The following is a 17672-nucleotide window of genomic DNA, read 5'->3' as shown; positions in this document are numbered from 1 at the left end:
TATTCTGTTTATATTTGATCAGTACACTATTTATATTTTATTTCAATTTTAATAGGAAAAACAAAAAATACGTCATAGGTGGCTTTAAAATACTCATGAAACATGCTTGAAGTCTCAGATTCATTAAAATAAGAAGAGATGTCTTGTAAGCTCATTCTGCATTGTCTTAATACTCAAAATTAACTATTAAGTCTGAACTAATTTACAATGTTTGTTTTATAATATAATTATATTGGTAATTTCATAGGAAAGAAGAGGTAAAAACACATTTAAATCAGTTCACGATACTCAACGATCATTTATTAAAATCATTAAAGAAACACAGGACAGACTGGGTAATGACATGTGTTTATACAGCAATTAACATCTCGAAAACTGACCAATTATCCCTGTGATGTCAATCCGGAGAGGCTTAATTATTAATTATCTCCCAATCAGCTTAAATAGACAGGTGAAAAAACTAAAGTCTCAGATATATTGTGGTTTTTTAATTGAATTTTTTGGAAACTGTGTTCAAATTGACACAAATTTTATTTCTTTCCGACTAACCGATTACAGATTTCCTAACCGATTACCATCGTTCCGACCGAGTAACCGGTTAACCGATTAGAAATTGCCATCCCTAGTATATAGTATTGTATAAGAAATCATTATTGTACAGGACGACAATAATGTAATTTTGCTTCAATCAAAGCTTATAAATAGTTCTTCCATCGCAAATATGAACAACAGAAATTTATAAACATTCTTTTTTCTGTCATTGAAATAGTTAATTACAATTTTGCAACAAAAATTTCTGTCATCAAAGTTGCAGCTCATATTGCTTTAAGATAATCTCGTTCAACCAGACGCTATGCAGCTTCCGTAAACTCCGACGAGCTGAGATTTACGGAGACAGCCGAGCGTCTGTTTGAACGAGACTATCATTAATAGTGAAGTTTATTCGTTCATTGGTGTTTTGGAAAGCAACAAAAATATTCTCTAATTATAGAATGTATCGATTTATTTTTCACATGTTTCATTATTCGTTTGGTGTTTAGCGGGGAAACATTTTAGCTCACCTGAGCCGAAGGCTCTTGTGAGCTTTTCTTGTCGTTATTGTTATCGTTAATTTTTCACATTTTCATCTTCTTCTCCAGATCTAATGGGTTAATTTTAACCAAACTTGCCACAAAGTATCCTTGAGTGAAGGGAATTCAAGTTTGTTCAAATGAAGGGTCATGCCCACTTCCAAGGAGACATATTTAAGAATAAGTGAGAAATTGATGGCATCTTTAAAAATATTCCTCTCAAAACTAATGGGCCAGAGAAGTTGAAACTTATGTGAAACCTTCATTACATTTATAGATTCAAGTTCTTCAAATCATGGCCCCCGGGGGTAGAGTGGGGTCACAACAGTTATACATAGGAATTTTTAAACGTCTTTTGGCTATTTTATACAATGACTATATTGGCATAGTATGGAAGAACAAAGGAGACAAAGTAAACATACGCAAATAGATTTTATTTATCAGATACTGCCCCGTAAAATTGGTAACATAATACCATCTGTTTTAAAAACTGAAATGTCCATTTTCAATGATATTGAAAGTTTTCATCGCAATTGCATACTAATAAATGAAAGTCCAAACGCTATTCTGGACTTGTCTTTCCTGTTTTTTTAACACTTTGATTGTGTCGCCTTCCTCTGCTATCCCATTAAATACCTCCCAGTTTTATCAATTAGAATAGTAAACATGAAAAGATTTACAGATAAACACCAGACAAATTTTAAAATGATAACCACATATGAGCCCTTTCGGTATGGAGATCATAACAACTTACCATTTTCATGCTTGCCGAAAAGCAGTTTTACTGTCATGTGTCCAAGCAGTCAAAAGCTACGAAGTCCAGATTTGGTCTATAGTATTCAAACCAGGAATCTCTTTTATATCATATCAAAACTTTGATAACTTATCGAATATCATGCATATTACGGTTTATCTGGTGTTAATTATTCGCCCTAAAGGATTTTTTTAGACACCTTGAATTCTATATAGGTTGAGTAAAATCTCACCTAGTCCGAAAGAAATCATTAGTTCAATACAATGCGGAACACTCTCATCATGAACAATGTCACTTGTAGATAAAATGGTTCAATATTCACAGGTGTATCAAAGGTATATCCAATCCCTAGCCATATACCGAATCTCAGATATCGAATAATATTTTCTTTCCTAAATATTAGAATCTTTCTTATTGTGACTAGTTTGACAATAATGTAAAATTCATTTTCTTTTTTCCCAATTTCTGACAATTTTCCTGTGATATCGTGTGTCTTTAGCGTCATGAAATATAGCCCCTGTGGATTTTATTTGTGTTTTATTTTGAAAGCCAAAGAAGAGAATAACTTAATACTGTCTACTTTATTGTTGTTTCTCATATGGTATACTGACTCATTTTCTTGATTATCATATGCTATTGATTGAAGAATTATCCTGGACAAGCCATAAACGAAAATGACATGCATGTACTTCACACAATTCTTATTCCTGCATGCTTGGTTTATTGCAATCTTGATCCATGGTCATATCTCATGAGTGGAAGTCATTGTGAGCGTTGAAAATGTCCTGTTCCTCTAAATTCATGAACAAGTAGATGAGGATTACCTGGTCAGATCTGGAGGTTAGAACCCTCGCTGATTTCTTTCCTCCTGAGGCCACCTTAAAGCTGTACGTCCATCATCTACTAACTTGCTGAGATGGGGCCCAACAGAATCAACAGACTGCAAGCTTTTTGAAGAAAGAACAACACTTGCCCACATCCCGATGCAAGATGGCAGTTCAGCAGGGAAGATACAGGTGGAGACGTGGTTCGACGAGTCTTGACAGGCACTTTAAAGAAAGAGAGAAAGAACAGCAGACGGGGCATTTTAAAGCCGGTACCAATAGAGATTCAGTTTGTTCGTGCAAGGGAAACATTCCATCCAACGGCAGTAAGGAATAACATCCCGTTAGATCGATCAGCATGGCAGATGCAGATTGATTTAGGGCGGAAACTCTGATGTGGTCCAGACAGCACATCGACCGGACCTAATTTTGTGGCCGGCAGACAAGAGGATCATCGTCCTCGAGCTAACAGTGGAATGGGAAGGAGATTACCAGCTAGCCCATGAGAGGAAGACTGCCAAGAATTTGGAAAGAACAATATGAGCAGAGAGGGTGGAAGACATGGCTAGAAGTTGGATTTCAGAGATTCCTTACCCACACTCTGTGAAGTTACACTGTATGGAGAATGGCTAGAGCCTTTAGTATCAGTACATGCCAAAAATAGGAAAAGAGTTGTCAAAAACTTATGTAAGGAAGGGTAGAAGGCCTCATGCTGGATTTGGCACCTAAGAAACACAAAGAAGTGGAAGCTGTATGACACGCAGTGAGAAGATCGCCGCTGTGAACCCACCAACTGTAGGATGTCATATTTTTAAGGGTCGATACATCCAGTTACAGTTAGATACCATCTTATGATGTCAATGGCTGGCTTACTACCCAGCAGTAGCCAGATAGCAGTGAAACGGAGTCCAAATTAGGGGCCTCATACCAGAAATCAAAGGCAGACAGTCTGACTAGTATTAATCATCATTTGTTAGATATCAAAGAGCTTTCTTTTATTTTTATTTTTACAAATACCGAGGTTTCCCCTCCTTCGCTTTCCAATTTGTATATTATATGGCTTTATTGATGTGTCATTGAATCAAGATCTTAAAGCAGTTAATTTCACGGACGTTACAAATAAAAGACTGGATTCATTAGGTCTTTCCACCTTTCTGTGGAAAGACCTCTTGAAATGCTTATGTTTATTAGGTCTTTCCACCTTTCTGTGGAAAGACCTCTTGAAATGCTTCTGTTTATTATTATTATTATTATTATTTTTCCGCTACCGCCTTTTGAACCGAAAGACTTATCAAAAAGTTTTATAGTTCATGATACTCGACATCAAAAGTTATTTCGAAAAACTACCCAACGAGTATGACCTATGACCCCTTTCAGAGTTCTTGCCCCTTGTACGAAAAACCTTGTTATCGCTACTCCTTCGAAACCGTAAACCGTAGAGGTACGAAACCTTCATCAATGTCTTCGACTTATTGAGGGGACTCTTCAATCCTTTCATTGCGAAAGTATTCGTCCACCCCTTTTATGAGTTATTGCCCCTGAAAGGTTTTGATGTTTACAAATAATTAAAAATTTTCAAAACGATAAGTCGTAGAGACATGGGACCAACTGCATAAGATTCATTGACCTTTGACCTTAAAATATATGCAAAGGTCAAAGGTCAAGGTCATTGAAAATATGAGAAATTAGGCTCTTTTTATATCTTTTTTGTCTTTCAATATATATTAAATATCTTTGCATCATTAATATGTCCTCTTAAAACTATTTCAAAGATTTCATACTAGTCCCCGGAAATTTACCCCTTTAAAAGTTATTGCCCCTTTTACTGAAAAACTTGTCATCGCTACTCCTCCGAAACCGTAAACTGTGGAGACACAAAACCTTCACTAATGTCTTCAGGGTCTTTAGACACAACTTCAATCTATTTAGTGCGAAAGTATCCGATGACCCCTTATATGAGTTATTGCCCTTTAACGTCTTTGCACTTACTATTAAATCTTATAACTTTGAAAGTAAAAGTCGTAGAAGTATGGGGTCAAGTGCAATGTGACCCTTGACCTTTGACCTTGAATATTTTTTAAGGTCAAAGGTCAAGGTCATTTCAAATTTTTTCATTTTTTCTATCTTTCAAGCCATTTATGGATTCTTTTTGTATAAAAATTTACTTTAGAGAGTAAAATATAAAAATTAAAGAAATTTAAAGAAGGTGGAAAGACCTCTAATTGTTCGAGAACAATTAGTCTCCTAGTTATTATTATTATTATTATTATTATTCTTTTTCTTCCCGGACTTTTGAAACCGCAAGACTTATCAAAAAACTTTATAGTTCATGATACTGGATATTAAAAGTTATTCCGAAAAACGACCCAACGTGTTTGACCTATGACCTCTTACAAAGTTATTGCCCCTTTCGCAAGAATAGCTTGTTATCGCTACTCCTTCGAAACCGTAAATCGTAGAGATACAGAACCTTCACCAATGTCTTTGACTAATTGAGAGGACTTTTCAATCTATTCATTGCGAAATGATTTGTCGACCCCTTCAATGAGTTATTGCCCCTGAAAGTTTATGAAGTTTACAAATAATGAAAAATTTTCAAAACGATAAGTCGTACAAACATGGAACCAACTGCATTATATTCTTTGACCTCAGATCTTGAAATTTTTTTCAAGGTCAAAGGTCAAGGTCATTCAAAATTTGATAAATTAAGCTCTTTTTATATCTCTTTTGTCTTTCATTATATACTAAATTTCTTTGCATCTTTAATATGTCCTCTTAAAACTATTTCAAAGATTTCATACTTGTCCCCTAAGATTTACCCTTTTAAAAGTTATTGCCCCTTTCACTGAAAACCTTGTTATCGCTACTCCTCCGAAACCGTAAACCACAGAGACACGAAACCTTCACTAATGTTCTTAGGGCCTTTCGACACAACTTCAGTCTTTTCAGTGCGAAAGGATCCGATGACCCCTTATATGAGTTATCGCCCTTTAACATCTTTGCTCTTACTATTAAACCTTATAACTTTAAAACCAAAAGTCGTAAAAACATGGGGTCAAGTGCAATGTGACCCTTGACTTATGAACTAATATAATTGTTCAAGGTCAAAGGTCAAGGTCATTCAATTTTTTTTTAATTTCATTTTTTCCATATCTCAAGCCATTTCTGGTTTCTTTTGTATAAAAATAAACAGTAGAGAGTTAAATATAAAGAATATATGAAATTTGAATAAGGTGGAAAGACCTCTAATTGTTCGAGAACAATTAGTCTACTAGTTATAACTGATATTCTTGACATAGAATCAAGATCTTAAAGCGATTAATTTTACGGACATTACAAATAAAAGACTGGATTCATTATAACTGATATTCTTGACATAGAATCAAGATCTTAAAGCGGTTAATTTTACGGACATTATAAATAAAAGACTGGATTCATTATAACTGATATTCTTGACATAGAATCAAGATCTTAAAGCGGTTAATTTTCACGGACGTTACAAATAAAAGACTGGATTCATTATAACTGATATTCTTGACATAGAATCAACATATTAAAGCAGTTAATTACGGACATTACAAATAAAAGACTGGATTCATTATAACTGATATTCTTGACATAGAATCAACATATTAAAGCAGTTAATTACGGACATTACAATCAAGATCTTAAAGCGGTTAATTTTCACGGACGTTACAAATAAAAGACTGGATTCATTATAACTGATATTCTTGACATAGAATCAACATATTAAAGCAGTTAATTACGGACATTACAAATAAAAGACTGGATTCATTATAACTGATATTCTTGACATAGAATCAAGATCTTAAAGCGGTTAATTTTCACGGACGTTACAAATAAAAGACTGGATTCATTATAACTGATATTCTTGACATAGAATCAACATATTAAAGCAGTTAATTACGGACATTACAAATAAAAGACTGGATTCATTATAACTGATATTCTTGACATAGAATCAAGATCTTAAAGCGGTTAATTTCACGGACATTACAAATAAAAGACTGGATTCATTATAACTGATATTCTTGACATAGAATCAACATATTAAAGCAGTTAATTTCACGGACATTACAAATAAAAGGTTGAATTCATATTGATCATTGTTTATTACATTATTACCTGAAGATTTGTAATATGATGAAAACATTGCATTATCTATAATTGATATTTACCTTTAAGATCCCCTTTCTAAGGAGGCAATTCTTCAAAATCATATGTCAGTTTTAAATTTTTTTATATTCTCAACAACCAGATTGAATTTGAATTACCATGCCTATACTGGGCTCTTAAACTTAATAAAAATCCTTACAAACAAAGTCTAGTAAATGTTTTACGAATCTCTTGCTTTACTCCTCACAAAAATATTAACAGCAGTGAATGAGAAACTTTGGGAGTACCATACAATATATTCGAGAAGTGGTGTTGATCAGATGTGGATACTTAAAAACTCCAGGGAACTTTTAGAAAATTTGAAATCATAGATTTTTTTCAAAGTCAATAACATCAAAACTCACGACTTTTCAACACTTATTCAATCATTCCGCACTACAAATTAAAGACCAGACCTTTTGACATTATAGACAACTGCTTCTTTAGTAAAATTGGAAATTGGATTGTAAATTTGCATACATTGTCAATGGTCAACTGCAGACTTATTTAATTAAAAACACATTCTGATGCTATACATAAGTATCCGAGGTTTATATAAAAAAGATGTTTGAGTTACTGATTAACATTATATATGAAGTTTTTGGAGACCAGGTCTTCCAATTATATATATGACAAAATGCTTAAGTTAATATAATAGATTTCTGAATCAGATATTTGTTTTTGTAGATTTTCTACGGTCGAACGCCTTTCGTGTGTACTTCAGCAGTCGCCTTTTGTCGAGACTAATTAGAATCAATATGTAACAATAGCTTGTACAGCTGTCGATTTCTTTATTCACAATAACAGAAAACAAAATTAAGTCTTAAAAGTTCATAAGCATTTACCATTTTCTTATTAATAGAAGGCATGTTCACTAGCACATCGATTGCTTTATTAACAACATGCAACAGAATATTTTATCTTCGCTTGAAGATACATGTACATGTAGTAACCATGTTTGTTAGAATAAGAAAATGTAAGATGATCTTTTTGTGTCTTATTGGAATAGTATCCTTTTTGTGCACAATCTTCGGAGTTTTCCATGGTTTCCAGATATTAAAGCCAAATAATCCCGGCAAAGGTCAATCACTTAGGTCCCATCCTAATGTTACCATGATCAAAATTCTGTTCTTTAACCCGCCATCCTGGTTCAGTGGATTTGATTTCAGTAACTGTGTTTACAAAGATTGTGTAATGTCTACAAACAAAACGGACTTTTGTGACAACGATGCAGTTATATTCAACCATGCTAGTCTTCCGTCGTATCCACCTCTCAAAAGGCATCGACAAAAATGGATATTTACTTGTTCTGAGAGTGCCCACTATGGAGTCAAAACTTGCACTACCCCACAATGGCGTTATAAATTCGACTGGATCATGTCATACAGACGAGATTCCGACTTTTTCTTTGGATATGGAGACATTGTTCCTAAAAAGGAGATGAAAAGGAAAAATTACGAAAAAATTTATGAACAGAAAAAGAAACTGGTCGCCTGGATAGTCAGCCACTGTTTTACACAGAGTAAGAGAGAAGAATATGTGGAAGAGATGTCAAAAATAGCGAAAGTCGATGTGTTTGGGAGCTGTGGGAGCTATAAGTGTGAAAAATTCAAAGGAAATGAAAATGACTCATGTCATGACCTTGTAGCCAGAGATTACAAATTCATTCTGGCCTTTGAAAACTCGCTGTGTAGAGACTATACAAGCGAGAAATTTTACTACGCGTATGAATACGATAAACCAATCATTCCCGTCGTTTTAGGATCCTTTACCTTAGGAAACTACTCACAAGGAGCTGTATACATTGATGTACATAAGTTCCGCACTCCGCTACATCTTACAAGACGTCTGTTAGCCCTAGGAAACAATAGAGAATATTATATAGATCTTTTAAAAAAGAAGGATAGATTTACGTCTTTGACTTCAAACCAGACATTCACGAGTGCAATGTGTAAGATGTGCGAGAGTCTTACTCTAGGAAGACCGGGGCGTCTAGATCTGGATATCGCCGAGTGGTTCTTCAAGGAACAACTTTGTCATTCCCCTGATCAAATTGGCATCGCTTCCAAAACAGAAACAATCAACAGAAAAATGGCCCAGAAGTACTTAAATAGAGTGTGAAGCGAATCCGCTTACTTTACGGAGTAACATTATTACTTCAGGGTCAAAGAATGAAAGTCACTTATCCCACCAATCAAATCAATAGAAAATCTAGCGAAGCACATTCAAACAGTAGGTAGCCAATTCAAACAACATAAAATTAGAATTTGGGGTATTTCAAAAGAAGCATTTAATTCTACAGTGATATATGTCTCTTTCTGAAATCTGAGGATTTAAGATGAAGTCTACCAGATAAATATCTAGAAGTGCAAGAGTTGCCAAAAAGCATATTATTAGTTACTAAAGTCTGTATTGCTTAAAATTTTTTTTTCTAAAAGTTCAGAAAAATGAAAGACTGATATTCTTCTCCTTAATATACATGTATATAAATAGATATGTTGCACAGTTTGTTTTATCGATGTCCATAAGACAAAAGAGGGAAGGGAAACACCTTTGTTTTCAACTGATGTCGGATGAAAGAAAATAAAACAGAGATAATAAAACCTCTAACGCATTATGGAACAGGAACAAACACGAGAATCAAAACCCTTCATATTTACTTGTAATCGATTTATATTTATAGTAAATAACAGTTTATGGATTTTTGACATAATCCATATACAGATTTGTTGTAATCCATCTTGTGTTTGATCACACCAATTACAAATATGCATAAAATGATTAAATAGATTTAAAAAAAAATATATTTCGTTATTCACATACATTTTTCATTAATTTTCAATATCATACCGGTGTACAGACTGCTGTTTTGTTTAAATACCCTGTACTGGCCCGTAAAACAAAACTATAAAGGTCTAGTCTGCGATCTGGGATGATAATTTATCTATACCTTTAATCTCAAATTCTTTAATAACGGTAGCTTTACTTTGAGTTCTGGCGTTTGATGGTTTAATTAATTCGTCTTCTTGATTTAGACATGGTGTTTATGATCCATAATAAATAAACTATACTGACTTCGTCTCTCGTGATATGTTTCAGTTTCACACAGTTTCCTTGACAAACCAAAGGAAGTACTTCTCGGTGATTGTATGTATAGGAATCATTATGATCATCTTCCAGTGCTTCACCATTGAGAACGCTAAAATGAACAAAAAACAAAATCAACAAAATAAACCAACTGTGCATTCAATTCTGTATTTTAACCCTCCTTCGCATATATCACCAGAGACATGGAGTTTTTCTTCTTGTCGAATATCTAACTGCAGAGCTACAACCGACAGAAATCAACTTAAGTCCAGTAAAGCTGTGATTTTCTATCAATTCCTTATGCCGGATTCTCCACCACCGAAGACCTCAGGCCAGAAGTGGATCTTTGCGTCCAGCGAGAGTCCAGTAAATACACACAACACAAGTGCTCTTCCAGGATGGTACAAGACATTTGATTGGGTGATGACGTACAGATTAGATGGCGATTTTTATCATGGATATGGCGAACTCATGCGTCGTAAAGTTCCCTCGGGTAGGAATTACTCTGCTATATATTCGCTCAAAAAGTTTGATGTTTCTTGGATAGTTAGTCATTGTAAAACCCAAAGCAGACGAGAGGAGTATGTGAAAGAAATGGCAAAATACATTCAAGTAGATATTTTCGGTAAATGTGGAGATTTATTCTGTGGGCCAAAAACCGGAAATGAAAATGACTCTTGTCACCATCTGGTCTCCCACCATTATAAATTTTATCTGTCATTCGAAAATTCTCTTTGTAGAGATTATACCTCCGAAAAATTTTATTTCATTTATTTATACGACACACCAATAATTCCCGTAGTTCGTGGGGCTACTAATGGAAAATCTTATCTTCCTCAAGGCACATTCATCGACACAAATGACTTTGAATCTCCAAAACATTTAGCAGAATATTTAAAACGTATTGGAGGTAATGTTTCAGAGTATGTCGGTTTACTTAAAAGAAGGGATGACTTTATATCTAAAAGTTTGAATGACATTTTCCAATCTGCACTGTGTAACCTATGTGAGAGACTCCATTTTGACAATCTCACTTCGAGCCCATACGACATAAAACAATGGTTCTTTAAAGATCAGTGCAAAAGTCCAACTGATTTAAATTTTCTTAATTGAACCGGTATCAATTTTATATTGTTTATTTTATCTAAAGATACAATGGAGTTCTACAAGATTGAATGGTTACTGCTGCATTATTTCGCATATTGTTCTAGAATTGTATTTTAAACAGTCTGGCTCCTTGAAATTCAGTCATTACTTTACACAACTAACGCTTTGGATAATACCATGTGTTGAAATTTCCTGCATAAATCAGAATGCTTATTCCTTCCAGTCGTTGTATAAAAAAATACCTGTTTTTCTGTAGCATTGTTCTTTTCCTTATTCTTGTACACCAATTTTGCCTTCCTTACCTGGTCCAGGAGCATATATTCCCCGTCTCAAAAAGGTTAAAAAAAGGAATCGACTGGGAACACACATATATAAAGAGGAATATCAGCTTCAATATCCTTTACTACAATCCGCCAAAGGACTGGAAAAAAGGTCCAGACATCGTGAATTTCCGTGATTGTCCGTATAAAGACTGTTCCGTTACTACGGACAAGTCACAGCTCAAGAACTGTAAAGCTGTGATTTTTCAGCATCGCCCACTGCCTGAAAAACCACCGTTAAAATTTCCCAGACAAATTTGGATATTTACTTCGTCTGAGAGTCCTTATCATACAGACAGGACTGTGTTACTGCCCGCCTGGGATGGTGCTTTTGATTGGTCGTTATCCTATAGGAGAGATTCAGATGCTTATTTTGGATATGGACAAATCATTCCTCGGATTTCCCCCTTGGTAAGAGACTATGACTTGGTGTTCTCTCAAAAGGTGGGTGATGTGGCTTGGATTGTAAGTAACTGCAGAACACGAAGCAAAAGAGAAAAATACGTAGAAGAACTACAGAAATATGTGAATGTAGATGTGTTTGGAAAATGTGGTGCCAAATGTGAGCCGTATCAACTCTTAGGAAACGATTCCTGTCACAGAACGATCTCACGAGACTACAAATTTTATCTTTCGTTCGAGAACTCGTTGTGTATTGATTACACATCAGAGAAACTGTATCATATCTATCTGTTGGACTTTCCAATTATTCCTGTTGTTAGAGGAACCATGACAGGCAAACAGTACATTCCAGTAAAGACGTATATAGATACACTGGACTTCAAAACACCGAGAGACTTAGCAGAAACCCTAAAGAAGATTGGAAATAATAAAACACAATATATAAACATGCTGAGAGCTAAAGATATGGAACGCCTCAGCTGCCTTATGTGGAGAACATTCATTATATGCTGATACTTCATCATTATATGCTGATACTTTAACAATATATGCTAATACTTCATCATTATATGCTGATACTTTGACATTATATGCTGATACTTCATCATTATATGCTGATACTTCAACATTATATGCTGATACTTTAACATTATATGCTGATACTTCATCATTATATGCTGATACTTTGTCATTATATGCTGATACTTGAACATTATATATTGATACTTCAAAATTATATGCTGATACTTTGACATTGTATAATGATACTTCACTATATGGTGCGTTAAAAATAGGTTAAACATAGGGATCGTCATACCAAAATCGTCCAAAACGCATGTAACAGAACGTGTGTAAGAAATTACATCAAATCAGGTGGAATATTGCAGGCTGTGCCTTTTCTCGGCTAAACAGGTCGTTTTGGCCGCATTTTAAACGTTCAAGTGGATAAAGACATTTTGATTGTTGTTCACATTCATCATTTCACGGAAATTTAACATTGTGTCTAAAAATATATATGTGTAATGCGAAAATCTTTATAGGATGCTTCAAAATGCATTTGTATTAATTCTTTTAATAAAAGTTTAGCAGATCCTTGAACTTAATGTTATAAATAAAAGTATAAAGTTTGTCTATTTAAAAAAATTGGTAATTTTAAGCAGTCTAAAGGACAGTAGCAGATATATGTGTGAAAGAGGTCCCCCCCCCCCCCAAAAAAAAAAAGAAGAAAAAAAGAAAGAAAAATTTTAGAAAACTTTTATGTTCTTGATATTCAATAAAGAAAACTTGAATTTTGAGAAAACCTTTGCTATTATATATTCATTTTTACTATAAGTATTTTGAGTTTATGTTGTCATTAATACCCCCCCCCCCCCCCGAAATCTTGAAATCCTGTATACGCCTCTGGAATGTGTTTACTATAGCTTACAAGTTACATGATTATATGTATTATTGCGAAAAATAAATAAAGTAAATACATGTATTTTAATATGATTTCTTAGATGAATTTATACTGCATGAGGTATTAAATTGAAATTTAAGAATTTTTAGTGAAATACCGGCTATATTAGTTGTTTGGATGTTTAAAATATTTTTTTTTTGAGTTTATAACTTTATTATTTTTATTTTCTATTTTATTATTTTTTTTTTTTGGAGGGGGGGGGGGGTTGGGGGCGTTGGCAAGATTACAACTGCGTAAATATTCACTCAGTTCAAACTAACTTCATAAGCTCAGTCTCGGTGATTTTACAGTTTTCCAGAATGATCGCATGCATGGCATTGGATGTAAGATCAGCTTAAATAGTCCAATTAAAAATGCAATGGCGTCTAGATTCTGGAAAAGGTTTTGAGTCATTAGTAGCCTAAATTACTATGTAGATGTCATAACAATGAAATCCCTGAACAACAACCCCTTCCTACCGATTTGAAAAATACATATAAAAGTGCAGAGCTATCAAAAACTTAAGTGATGAAGCGTGGTTCTGAGGCCGGAACGACCATGCAATATATATATATATGTGGGGGGGGGGGGCTCTCATATTATGGAAATTATTAATCTGTCCCTGAAAATAAATCAGTATGTCCTCCACTGGTATGTCTTTGGCGTGATGGTAGCCCCACCCCTCTCCCCAAAGAAATGCAGTTTTCGAGTTTGGATAGACTTTTTCGTTCAGTGTATCTGAAAATAAATAATCTGTACCTGGTCATCTAGAAAATGAATAATCTATCATTTACGTAGTGACATGAAAATAAATAATCCGACTCGAAAAAAAATTGCACCCACAAACGAATCAGGTGTGTCCCCTATATTGTATTATTCAGCTTTGATGTCCTGTACCATCATTGATTTCAAAATAAGGCCAAGTTTTATTACCATGAAGAGTTCCTGAACTTCCAAAATATCTTAAAATTTTTGCGCAGTACACGCGCTTTTTGTAAAGCTATCTTTGTTTACTTCACTATTTATATGATAAATTATATTTACTCTCTATCCCTTTCCAAATACACCAGTATATTCAAAACTGCTTACACGTGCCCCTTCCCCCTTTCGTCCCATCAATTTGCCAATACATGTACATATATATACACCAATACATGTACATGTATATATACTAAAACTATGCAATTGAAAACAATTTTTTTTTGGATTTTTTCTCTTGTCAAAGAATTTTAGTATGACGATCCCGATATTTAACCTATTTTTCAAAGCACCATATTGAAAGGTATCAGAATATAATGTTGAAGTATCAGCATATAATGTTGAAGTATCAGCATATAATGTTGAAGTATCAGCACATAATGTTGAAGTATCAGTATATAATGACAAAGTATCATCATATAATGACAAAGTATCATCATATAATGTTGAAGTACCAGTATATAATGTTGAAGTATCAGCATATAATGTCAAAGTATCAGCATATAGTGTTGAAGTATCAGCATATAATGTTGAAGTATCAGTATATAATGACAAAGTATCATCATATAATGACAAAGTATCAGCATATAATGTTGAAGTATCAGGATATAATGTTAAAGTATCAGCATATAATGAATGTTCTCCACATAAGGCAGCTGCGGCGTTCCATATAAAGACAAGTATACATCAAAACACTCTTGGCAGACGTATGAAGAAGCTCTTTGTAAAATATGCAAAAAGTTACACTATAACGTGACAGTAAGCCAGCCTCTTAATGTGCTAAACTGGTTTTTCTTAAACACCTGTCGGGAACCCTTTGACATATATTTGTAATCCTGAAACATTTCTTCGTATTCAGTGAGTGTTTCTTTTAAAAATTATATGATTTATGTCTTGAAATTAATTAATTAATTTTTTTTCGAAAGTAGGTGAAACTCCAAGGTCAAAGGGTCAAAAGGGAAGGTTTTGTTGCAAGGAATATACTAGTACCTGTAAAATATGAAAGCCGGGCTGCCCTGGCACCAACCGTTCAAGTTATGGCCAAGGTTAATTTTTTTCAAAAGTAAGTCAAACTCAAAGGTTAAGGTCAGAAAGTCAAAATTGTTGGTACTGCAGGAAAGTAGGAAATTTCTTGTCTGATGCAAAGTATTGATGTGTTTACTTTCTTTTTATCTTTATGCATGCAACTTTTTTTCCATATGATACACATACATGTCCGTATATGACAGGAACAGTCCATATGTCTTATATGAATAGGGAATACAATTAATAAATTAATCGCACCAAATGTCTAAAAGGTGTGAAGTTTACTGTGATTTTAATTTTGAGGTGAAAAATAAGAGATCAGTGGAACCGATGAGCACCTAGTTTAAAATAATCTAATATGGTATTGTTTTGAGCAGTTGCATCTTCTGGGGTATTTCCGGCAAGCTCAGCTCGGAAAATATCTGAGGTCGTTTTTCCGAGTTTGCCGAAAAGATCCAGAAAGATTGATAAGAAAAGCTAGGTATTTATTACAATTTTAGAAATAACTGATCTCTACAGTCTTGGCATTATAAATTCTAAGTCACTGTTACACTTTGTACATTGATGTACAGGTTAGACAACAAAACACGAAACTTCAAATCATGTGCATTTTCAGATGATTAAACGAAATTGACATGGTGTAGTTTATCTACAGTTGTATTCCCAGAAGACCCCACCGTGAAGTCGAGCATGCGCATTCCAGAAAAAAAAAACTACCGTAGTTGCTAGCGCTTGAGAGCGCTAGCAATCACAAATTAATATATACCTTTTAAAAGAGAAATGAAAAATAGATTGAAACATAATAACAAGAACTTAGACTTAGTATTAAGCAAATTTTAAATAAAAAAATTCATTCATAACTTTAATGTATGTTATCAATTTGGAATTATTCCATCGAAGCAATGAAAAAATAAGGATTCCATACATTTCTCCATGTGCATATTCTAACAAAACCACAGAGATCGGCTGCTCCAGAGGCCGATAACAAACGACTAATTTAGTTCACTTTCCATTCTTCTGATGAGTCGGGGACAAGCTATATTTCAAAAGAGTCATAATGTTTTAATTGTCATCACCCCTCAAAATGTACGGTAACGAAACATTTTATATACAAAGGCAGGGACTCTGAAAGTCTGAAACTTTCGCACCAAAACATGTCTTGCCTTAATCAGTAAAGGAATCTGATACCATTTATGTATAGTTACTTGCATCTATAAAATATATTTCTATCTGTTACATTAAAGTTTTAGAATTCATAGAATTTAAATATCTACTTCATTAAACAATTTTTCAAAGAAAGGAAAAGAATTCTTTTTTCTTCCTTTTCTATTCATTTAATATGACACGAGTATACGAGCCCTGCATTCGAGAGAAACGTTTGTCAATTATAGTACGTACAATAAACATTGATTGCTTTAGTTAGGCAAGCTTTTTGAAAACCTTTTTATTGTAACACAATATGCATTACCGTTGTGCAATTCCTGTAACTCATCATTTCATAAAGTAAAACAGGAAATTCGAAGGTAAAAAATAGCAGAGATCGTATTAAATATAAAAACTTACATTTAAACTGAAAAAAAGATTTTAAAAAAATCAGTCTATATGAGGACTGAACCCTGGTTGCCCTCTTGAAAATCCAACACGCTAACCACTATACTCCAACATTTCAATATAAAAATTGAAATAATTATGTAGACTATAGATCAATGAATTAAAAAAATTAAATATATATTTAGAATTCTGATCAGACTCTCTGTTACCCTTCTAATATCATAGAAAAACAAAAACATTGAAAAAATGCCTTTGAAAATACATTATGTGAAATGCAGCAAAGAGGAGATAATTCTATCAGAGGAGGAAGTAATCAAGATCGATTTCAGAATACAAGAGGTACTACCAACTACAGCCGAGGTATCATAGCAAACACATCACTTTAACAGAGAATCATAACAGCCCACGGGATATGCAGACCAGCATCAAACTACAACAGAGCTTCAATAGATGAAGGATTTTCTTACAGAGGTAACAGAGGTTCCGACAGAGGTTGTCTTAACAGAGGAACCACAGGTACTTGTTTCGTATAGGGGCAATCTGATTAAAATCAGATCTTTGTTACGCTCCGAAATTCTGATGGTCGCTTTGTACGGGGCACCCCTACTTATTTTTACCACAAGGTACCTAACTCAATTTCAGGCACCCACGCTTCAAGCTCGTATTTTGTTCATATATCAATCATTAACCTACTTTAAAATCATATCGTTCGCTTCAAGAGACTTTTTTCTTGTCAAATAATTCCTTTCAGACGTCTCTGGTCGAGTCTCTTTATTGTAAATCACTCATTTATTCCTCGAAAATTACCTCGATACATATTAAAACACCACCTTTAAGTATGGAATCCGGATAGGGCCATGCAGATCACTATCGCATCATCAAGATTGGGTCGATAGTGCGATAATGCGATAGGTGCGTTGACGATGGCGCGATGGTACA

The 17672-nt window shown here is 34.0% G+C and overlaps 3 protein-coding genes across 3 annotated transcripts; all 3 read left to right on the top strand.

The window, feature by feature from the left end:
* The first annotated feature begins 7931 nt into the window (after window positions 1-7931).
* Window positions 7932-8945, top strand: LOC133196685 (glycoprotein 3-alpha-L-fucosyltransferase A-like). The gene has a single exon (XM_061332543.1). The coding sequence runs from the start codon at window positions 7938-7940 to the stop codon at window positions 8943-8945; it is 1008 nt and encodes a 335-aa protein (XP_061188527.1). The 5' UTR covers window positions 7932-7937.
* Window positions 8946-9902: 957 nt separating this feature from the next.
* Window positions 9903-11024, top strand: LOC133197016 (alpha-(1,3)-fucosyltransferase C-like). The gene has a single exon (XM_061332856.1). The coding sequence runs from the start codon at window positions 9915-9917 to the stop codon at window positions 11022-11024; it is 1110 nt and encodes a 369-aa protein (XP_061188840.1). The 5' UTR covers window positions 9903-9914.
* A 200-nt stretch (window positions 11025-11224) lies between these two features.
* LOC133197015 (3-galactosyl-N-acetylglucosaminide 4-alpha-L-fucosyltransferase FUT3-like) lies at window positions 11225-12253 on the top strand. Its single transcript, XM_061332855.1, has one exon. It carries the CDS (start codon window positions 11225-11227, stop codon window positions 12251-12253), a length of 1029 nt encoding a protein of 342 aa, XP_061188839.1.
* Window positions 12254-17672: the final 5419 nt, after the last annotated feature.

The sequence above is a fragment of the Saccostrea echinata genome, unplaced genomic scaffold (assembly GCF_033153115.1).
Source record: "Saccostrea echinata isolate AGI-Se365-2 ecotype Australia unplaced genomic scaffold, CSIRO_AGI_Sech_v1 ptg000030l, whole genome shotgun sequence".
Lineage (NCBI taxonomy): Eukaryota > Metazoa > Mollusca > Bivalvia > Ostreida > Ostreidae > Saccostrea > Saccostrea echinata.
This window is presented reverse-complemented; position numbering and strand designations above follow the sequence as displayed.